The following is a 17,762-nucleotide window of genomic DNA, read 5'->3' as shown; positions in this document are numbered from 1 at the left end:
GTATGTTTTATGCGTTGATATGTATGGTTCACCATATTGATCATCGAATTATCACTTAAAGCTCGCTAGTCAAACTTAATAGCCCAATAACTTATAAAAACTTTTGAATAGTTTAGTGACTTAAATGAAAACTTTTAAATAATTTAGTGATCATTCTGTGACTTTTTGAAATTAGTGTCTAAAATCTAAACTTATTAATAGTTCAGTGACCTTGGATGCAGTTTACTCAATAAATAATCTACTTGTGATTTGCTATTTAAATGATCTCATGGCGATTCCTCGTCAAATTGCCTCTTGCCTCTTCTCTCTCCTCCACCTCAATCCCATCCTTTAGTTCCTGTCCTTCTCTTTCTTTGTTGTTCCTCACAACTCATATAATGTGCTCAAGTTCTTATGAAACTCTATTTTAAGAACACTTTGTGGATGCAACAATATTTGGTAAATAATAAAACACCTCGCTAAACATGATCCTAATAGAATGCCTGTCCACTTCAAGTGAGACCCAAGAACAAATATCCTTATCCAATCAAACGAGTCCTTTACATTCCTCAACATCACTTATTTGTACATCAACCTATGTCTATTAGTACAAATATTCTAGTCAAGCATTTTTGAATTAAGGGAGTGTAACACCTATAACCTTTATCCGTCGCCGAAACAGGGTTATGAAGCATTACCGAACTTTATGAAATAAACACGGATATTTTATAACAATTAATAAAATATCAAAAATCAATCATAAAATACTCATATTGTCCATTGTATGAGCCCTCGAGGCCCAATATACACCTTAGAAGTGAATCGGGACTAAACAGAATACTCAATGAATTTTTCCCAAAATCTCAAAATTTTTCTTAGAAGCAGGGGACACACGCCCGTGCGGCTAGCTGTTTGGCTCACATGGCCAGGAGATACGCCCGTGTCTTAGGCCGTGTGGGCATTCGATGTAAGGCACACAGCCGTGTCTCAGCTCGTGTCTATACCCGTGTAACTCTCTGACTTAGGTCACACGCCCAAGCCACACGTCCGTGTGTTAGGCTATGTGCAAAAACCTGGGAATTCTGTTTCAAAAATTTAAGATGCAGGGGACGCACAGCCAGACCACGTGCCCATGTGATAGGCCGTGTGTCACACACGGCTGAGACGCACACCCATGTCTCTGCCTGTATGAACGAAAATAGGCCATTTTATGGCCTATTTTCTCACCTATTCTTGACTTCAACCTACACACTTCAAATTCCATACATATAGGTCATAACAGGGTCACCAAAATAACTAATTCCTAACTTTAATATGATTATATTATCACATATATTCTAACATTTTAATTAGAACATAAATCAATTCACACATGTAACTACCTATATCAACATGTTTTACCAGTTTATTCATTATTATGCCTAGGAACTATCCATCCATTAACCACACTAGTACTTATACCAAACATGATAAAACCATACATATATAAGTTAACTTGAAAAATAAACAAAATGTAATTCTTGACATTTACACAACCATTTCAATCCCTATACATGCCATATAAACTATAATATGTATTGCAAAATCTATCGGAATAAGTTGGATAGTGTGGTTCGATGTGTTGATCCGATCTCTCGACTTCTCAAAAATCTACAAAGAACATTAAACAACACAAGTAAGCTTATTGAAGCTTAGTAAGTTTGTTGGCTTTAAACATAAATCTTACCGAATATACTATAAGAACTCATTTAAATAAAGCATTCAATACAAATTTCCTGCCAATCACAACTTCAATTGATGAATTCACTTATTTAAGATCAACATCAACAATAACTTTAAGTATTCAAACATTAATTCTATATGTCACTTACCAACCCTTGTCAAATCGGAGAACGTCTTACGGATATGAGTACATCGTATACAGAAGCCCGAAGGCTGCACAGAAGCACATAAGTGCTAAACCGAAACCCATAATGGTTGAATGGAAGCTTATAAGAGCTGAACGGAAACCCATTAGGGTTAAACGAAAACTCATATGAGTTAACTGAAGCTCATGAGAACTAAACGGAAAGCAAACACCAAAGTTCGCAACAAATGTTGAACCTCGATTTACTTGGGAAATTTGCCGTCAATTCCTCCTTTACATTGAACGAATGTACTCAATCCCGCGTTCCATTCGTTTCGAACATTCAATTCAATTTCATAACTTTAATAATAATTTTATTTTCAACAAATTATATGAATAAATACATAATATCATTCATCAACTTAACATATAACATTAAATTTTAGCCATACGAACTTACTTGGGTTAAATTATGGAATTTGTAGTAGTTCAGGGACTATTTTGCTAATTTCTTTTTTTTCACGATTATCCACAGGCTATTAATCTAAAATATAAAATTATTCATTTTATCATATTTTTCAATTCTAATTCATTTCACAAATAATACCCTTCATTTTTTGAAATTAAATAATTACCCTAACTTTTATAGTTTTTTTGCAATTTAGTCCCTCACCAATTAGTCTATCAAATGAGCTAATTTTTCTCAATTGACAAATTATCTAAATATTCTAAACTATCACAAGACCTTTGATCAATATACTTTTAGTGTCAAACCCTAATATTTAATATTTTCACAAATTGGTCCTAAAACCAATTTCTATTGAAATCACTTGATAAAATCATCATATAATAAAATTAAAGCTCTAAATACATGTTAATTCATCACAAACATCCAAAAATCATCAATGGTAGCTTTCAAAATTACCCATAAAATAAAAACTGATGACATAGATAGTTGGACCTAATTGTAAAAGTCTTAAAAATACAGAAATTATAAGAAATAAGTAAAATTGAACTCACTTGTAGCAATATAAAAGGAAAACCAGCTTTATAAGCTTTCTCCCATGCCGTTTTTACCAAAATTGCAAAGAGAATGTCTAGAAGTCTCTTTCAATTTCTATTTTTTAGTTAGTTTTCACGTAATTTACAATTTTACCCTTCATTTGTTTTATTTATTATTTTTCATTAGCATGACGTCCAACTATGTTAGTTTAGGCATATTTGTCTTTTAAATCCTCCATTATTTATTATTTATACCATTTACTCACTTATTTTCTTTAATTAGCAAGTTTTGCACAATTTTCAATTTAGTCTTTTATATTTAATTAACTATCAATACGTCAAAATTTTCTAACGAAACTTTAATACTACCTTAATGGAACTCCGTAAATATTCATAAAAATATTTACGGCTCGGTTTATGAAATCAAGGTCTCATTATCTCATTTTCAAAATCATTTAACTTAATAAATCCTTCTAAAACACAAATCACTAATTGAAAAATCTTTCTAAAATCATATTTAACTCGTAAATACTAAATAATAAAATTTTTGAGCTCACTCGTCGAATTTAGTGGTCTCGAACCACTGTTTCTAACACCACTAAAAATTAAACTGTTACAGGGAACCACTAAAAAAGGCGAGCTATCAAACCCTAAGCACCTTATTGCCACCATCAAGTTAATCTCAACTTTGGCCAAATACCTTCGATCATTATGTAACTCTTCGTATGTCTTTAATTTGAATCGAGTGAATTGTTTTAAGACATCACAACCTCTTTTATGTATCAACACTCTTCGACGGTTTTTTTAGCTTTAGTCAATTCCTGGTTCAAATTTACTTACATCTCAATTTTTGCCTTGATGCATATCAATGGCTCTCCTCCATCGAAGTTTTAACTGAGGTGTGTTGTTGTCATATTTTGTTTCTACATGATTTGAAGGTTTGATGGGTTGTGTTTGATGCTGGTGCCACTTTATATTTGGCTTCGATGTCGTAGGAATTTACTGTCGATGTTGACCTTTGCTTTTATTTTTGACCTACATGGTTTAACTTTAGTCAAACGTTTATACTATTTTTCTTAATGTGGTTTGCCTAGAGGTATAACTATGTTGAGTGAAACTTGAATTGTAATGAGCTTGAGCTAAAGCTCAAGTCAAAACTGGAGGTTTGATATTTGACTCAAACTATATTAAATATAATATATTTAAATTAATATTATGTTTGTTATTTTCAAATAAAATTTTATAAAAAATTAAGAATGTTTGTCGATAAATATTTTTATATAAAATCATTTAAAAACCAAAAATTAACACATTTCTTCAAAAAAATAAATAAAAATTTGAAAAATCATTTTTCTCGAAATTATTGCTTATTTAGTTTTTCATTTTAGTTTTGTTTTTTGAAAGTATAGTTACTCAGTTTCATAAGTATAATAAATTTATAATTTCACTAGTAAAAGATGAAGATGAATTGAGTTTTAATTTAGTTGACATTAATTTTATTGTAATAACATAAAATATTTAAGTGCTTGAGGAATACATGTATTTTAGAATATTTCTTTCAAAGTTACAATTATATTAACAATTTCAATCACAATAAATCAATGTAAATAATAAATGGAATAAGTTGAAAGTAACTCAAAAATCACAATACAATAGGTTTAACATTTCTTCGAACTATAGTGTTGAATGCATCTCGGCTTTCTTCGATAACAAATTTATATGTAGTTGTAGCCATAATTATTTCAATCAGACTGAATTAATTGGGTCGAGAATCATGGGTAAAATATTAAAAAAAGCCCATTTTTTTTAAATTTATCGAAATAGGCCCGATATTTTATTATTTTTTGGAATGAGCCCTTTTTCCCTAAATCGCGTCCACGTCAGCACGAAGTCAGGGGACATATCAGCAAATCGCGTCCACGTCAGCGCGCTTTGCTGACGTGGACGCAATCTGCTGACACGTCTCCTGACTTCGCGTTGACATGGACGCGATTTAGAGGAAAAATGACCCTTTCCGGTAAATAATAAAATATCGGGCCCATTTCGGTAAATTTAAAAAAAAGTGACTTTTTTTGGTACTTTGCCATTTCATTTGTTCGACGGATATGTGTTGCTTATCAAGACGAGTCAATTCTCCGGCCATTGCTGAAATCGTACAAATTTTTACGATTTAAAAAAATTTTAAAAAATAATTTTTTTTAAAATTATTTAGAAATAGGGATTAAGAGAAATTTAAGAACAAATTGAGAGGAAATTGAGAGGAAATTTGAGAGAGGATTAATTTGTGAAAAAAAATAAAGGGTGGGGTATTTATAGATTTTTTTTGACCCGTTGGGGGGGCAACGGTAAAAAAAAAGACAGTTGCACTATTCACGCGCGGGGAAATCACGTCCCCAGGGATGCGCTACGTGGCAGCAAATCGCGTCCACGTCAGCGCGCTTTGCTAACACGTCCCCTGACTTCGCGCTGACGTAGACGCAATTTAGGAAAAAATGACCCATTCCGATAAATAATAAAATATTAGGCCCATTTTGGTAAATTAAAAAAAAAAGGTTTTTTTTAATATTTTGTCCGAGAATCATCTGAAATACTAATATGGAAAAAGGTTTTAAACCGATTTACCGATTTTTAATATTTTATTTTAATAAACTTTTAATTATTTATTTAATTAAATCGATAGACGAAATCGATTCCGCTCCAGTTTTAAAAACCTGGGTAAATTGTTTTCTCTTTTCGTTTTAGAATAAACCGTCGTCGTTCTAGCCATCCCTGACTTGGCATGTGATGATCAGTTAATTTAATTACAGTAAAACAGAAAATAAACGGCAAAAAGACAGGGAAAAAGAATCTGAAGAACAGTCAAGAGTCTGAAGTTCAAAAATGTGGAAAATGGGGAATGATGAAGAAGACAGAGCTGAAAGCTTCCTAGATGAAGATTCTGAAGGCATATGCTCACTCTCTACTACGCAGGTAATAATTCGTTCATTCATTTTCTTCTTTTCAGTAAATTCAAATTTTGGGTATTTCTTGTTTGATGCAGAGAATATACGCATCCGCCGCTTGTTTACTTTCGGGTCTTGTTCTTATGTTTCTGGTATGATCATTCAATTCTTAAGCATTTTTTCTTTTCTTTCATTTGAAATTTAGATGTATAATAAAAAATCACAATTTGGGGATCCAACACGTATTCTAGGGTTCGATGTATATTAGCATTTTTGATTGGTGATACTTACAGTTCATCGATTGAAATAAAATGGGTAAACTACACCTAAGGTCACTAAATTAGTAGTAAGTTTACATTTTGGTCACTCAACTTCAAAAAGTTATAAAATGGTCATTGAACTATTCGAAAGTTTATGTTTAAGTTATCAGACTATTAAAATCACTGTTTTATGGCATTTTCTGTTTGCATCAGCTATAGCAATCGAAAGCTCTCATTCCGCTTCTCTTTTACATTTCAACTTTTTTTATGAATAGCCAAAAATCCAAATAGCCTTTTTCCCCCAACCTCCGACACTAACTGTCATATTGTCTTGGATGTAAAGTATGTTTTTTACTTGTCAATGGATACTAATTTATTGTACTGATCTTCGAATTGTAGTTTGGAGCTTGTTAGTCGTACTTAAAAAAAAACTTAACATCCCAATTACATAAATAAAAACTTTCAAATAATTCAACAACTTAAACAAAAACTTTCGAATAGTTCAATAACCATTTTGTAACTTTTTGAAGTTAAACCAAAGCGTAAACTTACTAATAGTTTAGTGAACTTGGGTGTAGTTTATCCGATCCTTTATTACGCAAAGAAAGAACAGAGAAGCCCTATTATGATTTCAAGTTCAATAGCTGCATATAGCAGCAAAAGAGGAAAGTTAAAGATGAAAATATTATGTTTTGAATAAGTCTTTTTCACTCGTTTCCCCATTTAGAGCAAATATCCTTATTGATTGAGTCACTTGAAGAAATCATAATGACATTCTCTCCAATGCAATTTACAAGCTCATCCATAGTTTTTTGTTCCTTCTTATATATTCTACCATTTATCTTTATCCAGATCATGTAGATACAGTCACTATAACAGATTCTTTGAGCCCAAATGAATTCACGAGACTGGTTGAGGAACACCGCATGCTTTTAGAACTTATTCTTGTACTTATTAGCTAAAAGCACAAGCGAAAAAAAACATATGATCTCTAGTTTCCTCCTCACTTCCACAAAAAAGAGCACGCTGTATCAAGTTGTCTCTTATGCATGTTTTGTTGGTTCATCTTGGGGAACGATATAGTGCGGTAACAATTGTAAAAGCAAGTTCCGTATTTGATATATGTATGACATCATCTAGCAACTTTTTTGTTTCCTTTTGCAGTCACTTATTGTGTTTGCCATACCAATCAAATTCGCATTATTGTTCACCTTTGGCAATGTCTTGGCAGTCGGAAGGTAGGTCGATTGGTGCCTTCATCTCAACATTATGCTCTCAACACATGATTTGGTTTACTTGAGTCATAAATGCTGCTTATGGACATTGTAACTAAGGAATAGTCTTTCAACCATTAGTGATCCTTCTCCTCGAGTGTTGCATAATTGGCATAACTGTGTCTTGACTTTCATATATCATGCTTTTGAAACCAGTTTTACCAATCCAGGCAATCTAGTAGTTTAATGTCTGTTCGATTCCGGAACTTTTAACCTATCCATTGCAGCTTTAGTAATGTTCAGTCAATGAAAAGGTCTCCATGAGTTCCTGTTAGTACAGTTCAACTTCTACTAAATTGTTTGCTTCTCAACTTTTCTTATATTTGAACTTTGTGGCACCCTTTGGCAGCACAGCATTCCTCATGGGACCTGAGCAACAGTTACGAATGATGTTTGATTCCGTTCGTGTTTATGCAACAGTGATTTACATTGGATTTGTCGTTCTTGCTCTCATTTGTGCTCTTTGGGTAAGTTTGAATCTATGATAGGGTAGATCAATTCTGGCAACCTTTAGTAATTGAAGTAAGTTTGAATCTATGAAAACCCCATAGTCCGATTATATCAAATCCTGAGTTTAAACCTCCTTTACTAAGTTTGCAAATACATCATTGCTATTCGTTCAAGTTTCTGTGTTACTTTCAAGTTTTTTACAGTATCGGAACTATCTGGCCTCACATTCCATTTTCTTAAACTTGTCATCTGGTAGATTCAAAGCAAGATTTTGACATTACTTGCAATCATATGTGAGATTTGTGCCCTTATTTGGTAAGTTGGCCTTCGACATTTATCACTTAAAGTTCAAGGCTCTATTCTTACAGTAAGATCCCAGACAAACTTTTCTAGGCTGCTGCTTATATCAGTGTACTTTGAGCATTTTCAGGTACTGTCTGAGCTATATTCCATTTGCTAGGAGAATTGTTTCCGACCTAATGGTCCGATTCTGTGACACTGAGCTTTAGATTTTGTAAAGAAAAAACAGCATTCATCTAAGTTCTTTGGAGTGCATTAATTTTTTTGCTTTGCTCAAGTGTGTACTGGTCTTAGTTGCCACAAAATATTGTTTTTCAGGTTGCTTTGGCGATCAAACATTGTTTATATCTCAGATTTTTATTTTTTTATCTTTGTGATAGATTTCGAATTGATTTCTGTTGATTGCACTATCTTAACTTTTTAGGTACTACCGGCAGTGTTGTGAGAACCGGATTGGTCTTGTAACACCCCTAACCCGTACTCGTTGCTGGACTAGGGTTAAGAGGCATTACCAAACAATTCACGTCTTTATACAAACATTTCATATACATTGATCATGTATCATCATATCACATTCATTCATAATCACATTGTCCCTTAAATAGGTCTACGAGATTTAAAACATGCTTTTAAAAAGGTTCGGGACTAAACTAGTTACACATAAAAATTTCTGAAACTTTAAGAATTTTTTAAGTAACAGACGCCACACGCCCGTGTGAACAGTCGTGTGGACGAATATAGGCCATTTGCAAGGCCAATTCGCCAATCATAAAGGTCAACCCTACACAAGCACAAAATATACCATTTTTATACACAATAGGCAACTTAAACATTGTGAATTCATGCATCAAACATTAACCACAATTCCATCAAACATGCCATACCAATTCAACCATTTCATCTATTCATATACAAACTTTTGTCTAACCACAAACATACCAAATCGATATGATTTATTATTTAACCAAACAATCATCATTTAAACCAATTTAACAAGACATGAAAATCAATGTCTTTTAGACCTAAAATACTCAATTCCTTTTTCATTATCTCAATTACAAGATAACCTCTCAATACCAATATAAACAAACACATAAATACCATTATTCATCAATCGTGAATATCAATTTGGACACTTCCACTAATGCATCAATAACTTTACTAAAGCTTACCACATAACCACAATCATATACCAATTATAAGACCATCTACATATCAAACCTCACATTATAAACAAGCCAAACCTCATGGCTTAATACATTTCAAACATATAGGCATCAATAGCCAAAATCACTTATACTTTTAACAAACCAACTAGCCTATACATGCTACATAATCAAAATTACAAATCTTTTAAGTACCGAAACCATAGCTGGATAGTGTGATAGGATCTCCGACGACTTCCAACCCGAGCAAGCCTTCGAAACACTATAAACATAGAAAAATAACACAAAGTAAGCTATAAAGCTTAGTAAGTTCATACGACTAATAAACTCATATTAGCAATTAAACACATTTACGTAATTACATAAAATATAACACAGTTCATATGATCTCACAATTCAATCACATAATCACTTACATAGCTAACCTTAGCTTTCACAAGTTTAATCATTTTAATTATCATATAACATTCAATTCATACTTCCATATAGCCAAATGAGCACATTTTGGTATATAACATATTTAAACACATATCTTTCTCATTTTCTATACATGATAAGGTATGAATTCACCAATTCACTTTCATTCGATTCTCACATAAATCCTGTACGTACCTGTCTTGCTTAACTCGATCGTACTTTCATTCTCAACTTTCACTTACTTGTTGATCTCTGTCACGAATACTTTGCTTTCGTTGTACCATCACTTATAACCATGTTTCATCCACTTTTCCTGTTGAACCATTTGGAATACTAAAGGATACTCGGGGATCTCGTACACATAGTACCGTAACAATGCCATATCCCAGATATGGTCTTACATGTAATCTTGTATCGATGCCAATATTCCAGCCATGGTCTTACACGAATTCACATATCGATGCCAATGTCCTAGACATGGTCTTAGACGAAGTCTCATATCGATGCCATATCCCAGATATGGTCTTACACGTAATCTCGGTAACCCTAATGTCATGACATTTGTATCCTATCTATTCTTAAGTTTCAACCGGGACTTTTACTTTATCAAATCTCTGTCGAACATTTTCAAAGCATTGTAATCACAATTAAATTTAATATTTAAGTATTCACCATAATTATCTCAATTAAGCATTTAAACATGTATAATTTAATGCTTATTAAACATACGAACTTACCTCATTCGCTGAAACGACGAATTAGATCGACTAATCCGATACTTTGATTTTCCCTCGATCTAGATCCAAATTCCACTTTTCTCAATCTATATAATATCAAAATTAACTTATTTAATTATCTTCTATTCACTTTAATCAAAATTTAGTTTAAAGTATATTTACACTTTTGCCCCCATAATTTTACATTTTTGCAATTTAGTCATTATAACATAAAATCACAATTTCATGAAATTAAACACAAACTCAAGCTAGCTAAATTTTCCATATATTACCATAATTTCAATTTATTTCACATTTTAAACACTAAATTTCCACATTTCACAATTTAGTCCAAAATTAACATTTTTCTCAAAAACCACTTTATAAAAGATGAAAATCTAACATCAAATATTCATAATCTATCATAAATCATCAATTTACTCAAGCATTCAACAATGGCAACATGTTAAATCTTTAACAGTTTCAAATTCAGAGGCACGGGCTAGCTAGATTACGAAGCAACGATCTTAAAAACGTAAAAATCATTAAAATAGAAACAAAAACAAACTTACAATTTAGCTCACAAGCTATGCTGAATATAGCTTCATCCATGGCTGTTTTTCTTCATGCATTTTCAGATGGTGAATATGACACCATGTTTTTATTATTTAACTTAATTTATTTCATAATTACCATTATAACCTTATTAACCTTGAAATTTTCATTAATAAAACACATATTTGTCCATTCATAATTCCAATGGATTAATTACCACATAAAAGCCTCAACTTTGAAATTTCATAACTATCTAATGCTTTTAGCTTATAGAATTTAAGTTTTACGCCTTACGCGATTTAGTTCTTTTTACCGAATTAAGTCTTTAAACGGTAAATTTTTTTTACGAAAATTTCACACAATAATTCTATCATGCTGTAAACCATAATAAAATAAATATTTTGACTTCGAATTTGTGTTCGCAAAATTAGTATTCCGATTAACCCTAAAAACGGGCTGTTATATATTTGGTAGACCAAATCAGTCGGATTGAAAATCGCCTTGCTTATCGGTCCAAAATTGATCTGTGAGTGAACTGCTCGACAAAAACCAGAAATCGAGAAAAACAACCGGTGGTTGATTTTTCTTTATTGGTCCATATTAGTCTGATAACTTTTTTTCAATTTGTTCCTTGAATTAAAATCTGATGATGTGACAAGGCCTACCATGGGATATAACAAGGGTAGAAAACTCTAGTAAAACTGAAGAAAACCCAACAACTGCTGAATTCTATACCACTAGAGAAGGAAAAACTTATTTAAGGTTTGACAACTATGAAACCGTAGTTGCCCCACTTTAGACTCTGTGGCAGATCTAAACCTTGATGACCACTAGGAACCATGTTAGACGCTCCAAGAGCAAGGTCTACCTCAAATCCAGTGGCATAGCCCCGATGCTCTGACACTGTACACAAGCATGGTTAATGAGTTGCAGCAGCCAGCTCAGGATCCACATAACACCGCTGTATTTGCTTTCCCAGAGGTTAGCAGCTTACAAGGAGAAAGAATAACTATTGCCCAGCTAAATTACTTAGCTAAACTGACAACAGAAGAATTTGCAAGTAGATGGTTTTGAATCTTAAAACTGCTGAAGACTGATCACGTCTAGACTAGCAGCCATAGTTGATGATATTAAGGAATTTCTAACACCACAAGTCGAGAAGTTATGTCAGGCTTTGGGTTTGTTCTTGCAAAACTCAGTGAATTGGACAATAAAATTCACTTAATTGAGAAAAAGGTCGACTAACACTGTGAAGCGACTGCTAAACACATTAATAATGTGGGTGATGAATTTAGGGACATAAGAGGAGAAATAAATAACACGAGTCAAACTATGATCCCAGCATTTGTCTCTTAGAAATTGAATCTAAAGTTGATAGACTTCCTAAGAGTATTCCAGAAAATCGTGCCTCTGATATAGTGGCATTATTAGACAAACCAGCCGGTGAACTCCAACCAATGGTTAGAGCAGCTGCAATAATGAGAGGAAGAAATTTTGTGGTCAATCCATCTAAATTTCATATCCTAAACAAAAAACCTCGAAGTAAGTCCAGATGAGTAAGGAACGAAAAAAATATCTGCACTTACCAGAAATAGATTACAAGGGGATAAATTTGCGTTGGGTTAGACAAATCTGAATTATGATTCGGTTCACCATCAAGTCTAGTTTAAATCAAATTCAGGCCATATTAAATGGGCGCACAACAAAGATGCGTTTAGTTGGCAACAATCACCAATTCCGGGATATGCTGTTTAACCCCTCGATTTTGAGTAAAGCTTGAATAAGGCCTGAATATGATTCAGGGCTCAATGCCATCCACTGAATTGCATTTCGCCCATTCTCCCCCTCCATCCTACTAAGCTGTTCTGTCGAAACCGCTCGATCTTGTAAGTGAACTTTTGGGCCGAAACCCGGGGTTTTAAAGTTTTACACGTTGCATTAATTTAGCATCAAAACGTGGCGGCAGCATCATGTTCCAACACGATGCCGTATTCGTCTTTCCAATTCACTCTTCTCTTTTTAATCCCTTCAGAGAAACCAAAGGTTAGGTTTTTCTTTTGTCCCACACTTTCCTCTCCGCTTTACAATTACTAAAGAAACAGAGCAACAATGGCGAAAACCAGCCTGAGCCGTCTATTCGCGTCACTCTCTGAGCACTCCATAACCAAACCGTCTTTCACTGGTTCGAGATCAGATTCGGTGACTCGTTCAGCTTACAACTCCGTGACTCGCTTCGTATGTTCCTCTGCTCAGGAAACTCAGTTGATCCGTGAAGAAAGATCCAACGAGGGAGATCGAGAAGCTGCGAAAGAGAATCTCGAATCTGTGAATAAAGAAGAAGATGAAGGTGAAGATGGCGATCACGTGAATAAAGAGACGGGGGAAGTGGGCGGGCCTAAAGGCCCGGAACCCACTCGCTACGGTGATTGGGAACGGAATGGTCGCTGCTCCGACTTTTGAATTTTTTTTTAATTGTTATGAATGTAAAACTAAATTGAATCAGCGATTTTTAATTTCCCGGAGAAAGAAAAAAAATTGTTGGAATAATGATAAATAGTTTTTTTGTTAAAATTTCGCTATTAGTCCCTGTTATTTATGAAAGTTCAATTTGATACTTTTAGTCAAACGATTGTGTAATTTCTAAAATTTGATGCGGTTTGTTATTTATTTTAGTCAAATTTCAGATGTCTTACATCATTTTTCATGCTTTAATAAGCATGCACGCATTGCTAACGAAGAATATTCATTGCCATTTCTCATGCTTGTTAAGTGAAATTTTTAGATTTATTATTCTTTGTAACCATGGCAGCTACTTCAGTTCAACCAAGCGCCCACTTTGGGTCGGTTGAGTATTGCCCATAAAATATTCGATGAAATGCCTATTTGGCTAATATCTTTTTCAAATGACAACAAATGGGGCTCTTGTAATTCCAATGGCTCTTGGGATGTTAAAATCGTATGATTTTTTCTGTTTCGAAAGTTCTTTTTTTTCTGTTTAATTTTTTTATGATAATTTACTCAAGATTTATTGATTAACTTAAATAATTTTTTGAATAATTTAATACTTATTTTATAATTTTTTAAAATTGATAGCCTAATTTAATAATCTTATAATTAGTTTACACTCATTCCATTTACCGCCATTAGCAAAAGCTTTGAAGACCATATAAATTTCAACTTTCAAAGCTTTCAAACAAATCAAACATGGACATTCTCAAACTCTTCTTCATCATCGTTTACTTCTCCTTACACTCTGCAACCAGCACGATGGATCCATGCACCGAATCCGTCTGCCAAAGCACCAAATCGTCACCGTTGATTCGATTCCCTTTTCGTCTCATCGGCCGCCAACCCAAGTCATGTGGCTTTCCAGGTTTCGATCTATCTTGTAATTATAAGTCAACCCAAACGTTACTTCAGCTACCATATTCTGGAAATTTCACCATCGAAGCGATTGATTACGGCGCACAACAAATATGGGTCAACGATCCTAACAATTGTCTTCCCCGAAGAATCCTTTCGCTCAACTTTTCTGGGTCACCATTTACGGCTGTTTATGATCAAGATTATACGTTTTTCAATTGTACGTTGGATTATTCAAGGTATGGGTTGAACCTGATTGGTTGCCTTAGTGGTGATAATTACACGGTTTTTGCTACTTCGTCGAATGAGGTGGTTGATTCTTTGTCATTGTCGACGTGCCGACGAGTTGCCACCGTTTCGGTACCTGTTGGGTGGCCTTTTTATGGAGGGGTATCGTCGTCGAACCTCACCGATGATCTATGGCTAACGTGGAGTAATCCCAAGTGCCGTAAGTGTGAATCGAGGGGCGCTAAGTGTGGGCTGAAACCCATTTCAACTAATGAAATTAGTTGTTCCAGTGCTTCAGGACGAGGTAAACATTCTTTGTATTCTAACTACAATTATATCCATTGCATTCGAATTATTATACATTGATCATCATGTTATATCCATTGCATGATGATCAATTATATCCATTCTAACTACAATTATATCCATTGCATTCTAACTACAATTATATCCATTGCATGATGATCAATTATATCCATTCTAACTACAATTATATCCATTGCATTCTAACTACAATTATATCCATTGCATTCGAATTATTATACATTGATCATCATGTTAAAAATTTCATCAATTTCTATTATTAAAGACTAGTTTTTGTATATCAAAATAAGGTACGCACTAGCATGTCACGTGTAATTGTTTGGTTAATTTGTTTAATCGTAGAAATAGATAGAATTTTTAATAGAAATAATCAATTTGCTCTTTGATCTAATGTATAGGGACTAATTTGACCATTTTTAATAAAAAATAAAATATAAATCCGGCTCCTACTACTAAAGACCCAAAATAAAATTCATCATTACAAATCATAAATAATACATAACATGGATCAAAATGTTTTTAGATAATATCCACATGTGGCAGGGTTTTAAATCTAAGAGTATTGAAGTTAGAATGTTTAATGGGGCGAAATTAAGTTATATAATTTTATGATAGTTAAAATATAATTTTATTATTTTAATAATTTATATTTTTATAATATTTTAAATGGTTAAATAAAAAAAATTATTATTTTTGAAGAGATTAAAGTATAATTTTACCATGTACTGTACCTTAAAATACTTCAAAGCAAAGGGCCAAATGTTGAATTTCCCATTTTAGAGGGCAAGTCCATTGGCCAACCTCCCTTCCCACCACCCTTGAATAATTATTTTAATCCTCCACGAACATTGTACAGTTTATATTTGAAATTTGTGGTATATATGTTTTACCATTATACTTAGTAATTTATATTCAAGATTTGGATTTTATAATTAAATGGAATTAATATGAATTGACTTTAGTGAAGTGCCCCAATGCGATTTAGAGCAAAGCTTGAAAGATAGGCGTTGACTAATTAGAAAATAATAAAATGTCGTTGACCTATCAAATGGCCTAAGACTTGATTTGATCAATTTCTAGACACTTGTACATTTTTTAATCAGGTTTGACATACATAGCTATTACATAAATGAAAATAATAACACAATTTTATTATTCTTTTAGGAAATTGTTTTAGGGTTAAAAATAAAAAATTTTATTCATATAATTTTATCATTATATTAAGTTGTGATTTTTTAAAAATTTAAAGAGATTTCATTTCGATCAAGGTCACTGTTTGTCCCCTCTTTTCGCCATTGGTCAAAGTCATTGCCAGCCCCATTTTCGTTCCTAGGTTTGTTATTTCTAGAGTTTGTTTATACTCTAATCATCTGAAAGTACATAGGAGATCTTGTATTATAGAGATTGTATCAAATTAGTCCTTATATTATTAAATAGATTAATTTAGTCCCTATACTATTAAAAAGAATCTAATAATGCCAAATTGAAATAAAGTTAAGATTTATTGTTTAAAAAATATATCATTTACTGTTTAATGGAGTTAATATTTTTACAATTTTTATGGTTTTGTAAAGGAAATATTTTGTTTTGAATTGAAGTGCAGTTGGAAAAAAGATTCGAGATTTTTCTTTCATCAAATGTTAAGTCTATTATAATTTGTATTTATTTGATTACTTTTAATAATATAGAGACTAAATTGATCTATTTAATAATATATCGATTAATTTGATACAATCCTTGTATTACTTTAACCACCCTAATTATATTATAATTCATATTATAATTATGTTGTATACCCTTAAACCTCAATCGTCAAAACTCCAATATCAGGTATTCCAAGGAGTGCCCAATATGCAATCACAGTGGGTGCTGCTATACCAACCCTCTTAAGTATCTCATGTCTAATATGCTACATCTGTAGCAAGGTCAGGTCATATGTTGCACCACAACGTCCTATACCGGAGTTTAATCCGACGGTCACACCGCAACCCATGCTTGTAGTTGGTCTTGATGGATCAACTATAGAATCGTATCCGAGAATAGTGTTGGGCGAAAGCCGACGCCTTCCGAAACCTGACGATAACACTTGCCCGATATGCTTGTCTGAATATAGGCCCAATGAAACTCTCAGAAGTATACCCCATTGCCAACATTGTTTCCATGCTGATTGCATCGACGAATGGCTCCGATTGAATGCTACTTGCCCCATTTGTAGGAAATCTCCAGAAAGGTCATATCCACCAACACAAGATTCATGACGTTTTTATTTGTTATTTGTTAATTATTAGTTTACGTGTTAGATGTATGACTTTAGAATATATTTAAAACAAAAAGTCATAATAATTTATTTGGCTCTCTAACTTAAAAAAAATCATTTTAGCTCTCCATTTAATTTTTCATCTTTTTTATCCATTAAAACCTTTTTTTGCCAAATCAACTAAAAAAGGAGGAAAAAGTTAATTTTTTTTTAACTTTGCTGACCTAGATGTCAGCATTTAATTAATTTTTTAAAATTTTAAAAATTCAAAAAAATATTTGCTAATAATTAAAAATAATTAAAAATAGTATAAAATTATAAAATTATAAAAATATTTTTAAATATTTTTAAATATTAAAAATTAATTAAATGCTTAAATGTCATCTACTTTGACAATCCATGTGTATGCCATGACAACAAAGTTAACAAACGTTAACTTTTCCATCTATTTTGGGAGGATCATAATCATTACCAGATCCTTCCCCACCATCTAAATCGGTTCAGATCACCTCCGAATGCATCTGTAGACGGTGACCCGGGACAAGGTCGTAATATAAACTCTTACTATAGTTTGGATTTTCGGCCATTTGTAGTGTCCTCCCACAGTCCGATTGATCTTCCCACCCGACATTCAAATCAAAATCAACCCCAAGATGTTGACTTATTGGAGTTATATCTTCAAC

The 17,762-nt window shown here is 32.9% G+C and overlaps 3 protein-coding genes across 5 annotated transcripts; all 3 read left to right on the top strand.

The window, feature by feature from the left end:
- The first annotated feature begins 5,465 nt into the window (after positions 1–5,465).
- Positions 5,466–8,421, top strand: LOC107904573 (vesicle transport protein SFT2B). 3 transcript variants are annotated; one of them, XM_016830986.2, is made up of 6 exons: positions 5,466–5,797; positions 5,868–5,921; positions 7,194–7,267; positions 7,653–7,770; positions 8,010–8,068; positions 8,184–8,421. In XM_016830986.2, exons 1-6 carry the CDS (start codon positions 5,708–5,710, stop codon positions 8,260–8,262), a joined length of 474 nt encoding a protein of 157 aa, XP_016686475.1. In that variant the 5' UTR covers positions 5,466–5,707; the 3' UTR covers positions 8,263–8,421. The 3 variants fall into 3 exon arrangements, with proteins under 3 accessions (XP_016686475.1, XP_016686476.1, XP_016686477.1); XM_016830988.2 differs by having other exon boundaries at positions 5,517–5,797; positions 7,658–7,770; XM_016830987.2 differs by lacking the exon at positions 5,868–5,921 and having other exon boundaries at positions 5,515–5,797.
- A 4,131-nt stretch (positions 8,422–12,552) lies between these two features.
- On the top strand, positions 12,553–13,572 carry LOC107904574 (succinate dehydrogenase assembly factor 4, mitochondrial). Its single transcript, XM_016830989.2, has one exon. It carries the CDS (start codon positions 13,017–13,019, stop codon positions 13,365–13,367), a length of 351 nt encoding a protein of 116 aa, XP_016686478.1. The 5' UTR covers positions 12,553–13,016; the 3' UTR covers positions 13,368–13,572.
- A 433-nt stretch (positions 13,573–14,005) lies between these two features.
- LOC107903064 (putative RING-H2 finger protein ATL21B) lies at positions 14,006–17,118 on the top strand. The gene is made up of 2 exons (XM_016829121.2): positions 14,006–14,802; positions 16,653–17,118. The coding sequence occupies exons 1-2, from the start codon at positions 14,112–14,114 to the stop codon at positions 17,078–17,080; spliced, it is 1,119 nt and encodes a 372-aa protein (XP_016684610.1). The 5' UTR covers positions 14,006–14,111; the 3' UTR covers positions 17,081–17,118.
- Positions 17,119–17,762: the final 644 nt, after the last annotated feature.

Source organism: Gossypium hirsutum, chromosome D11, assembly GCF_007990345.1.
Source record: "Gossypium hirsutum isolate 1008001.06 chromosome D11, Gossypium_hirsutum_v2.1, whole genome shotgun sequence".
Classification (NCBI taxonomy): Eukaryota; Viridiplantae; Streptophyta; class Magnoliopsida; order Malvales; family Malvaceae; genus Gossypium; species Gossypium hirsutum.
This window is presented reverse-complemented; position numbering and strand designations above follow the sequence as displayed.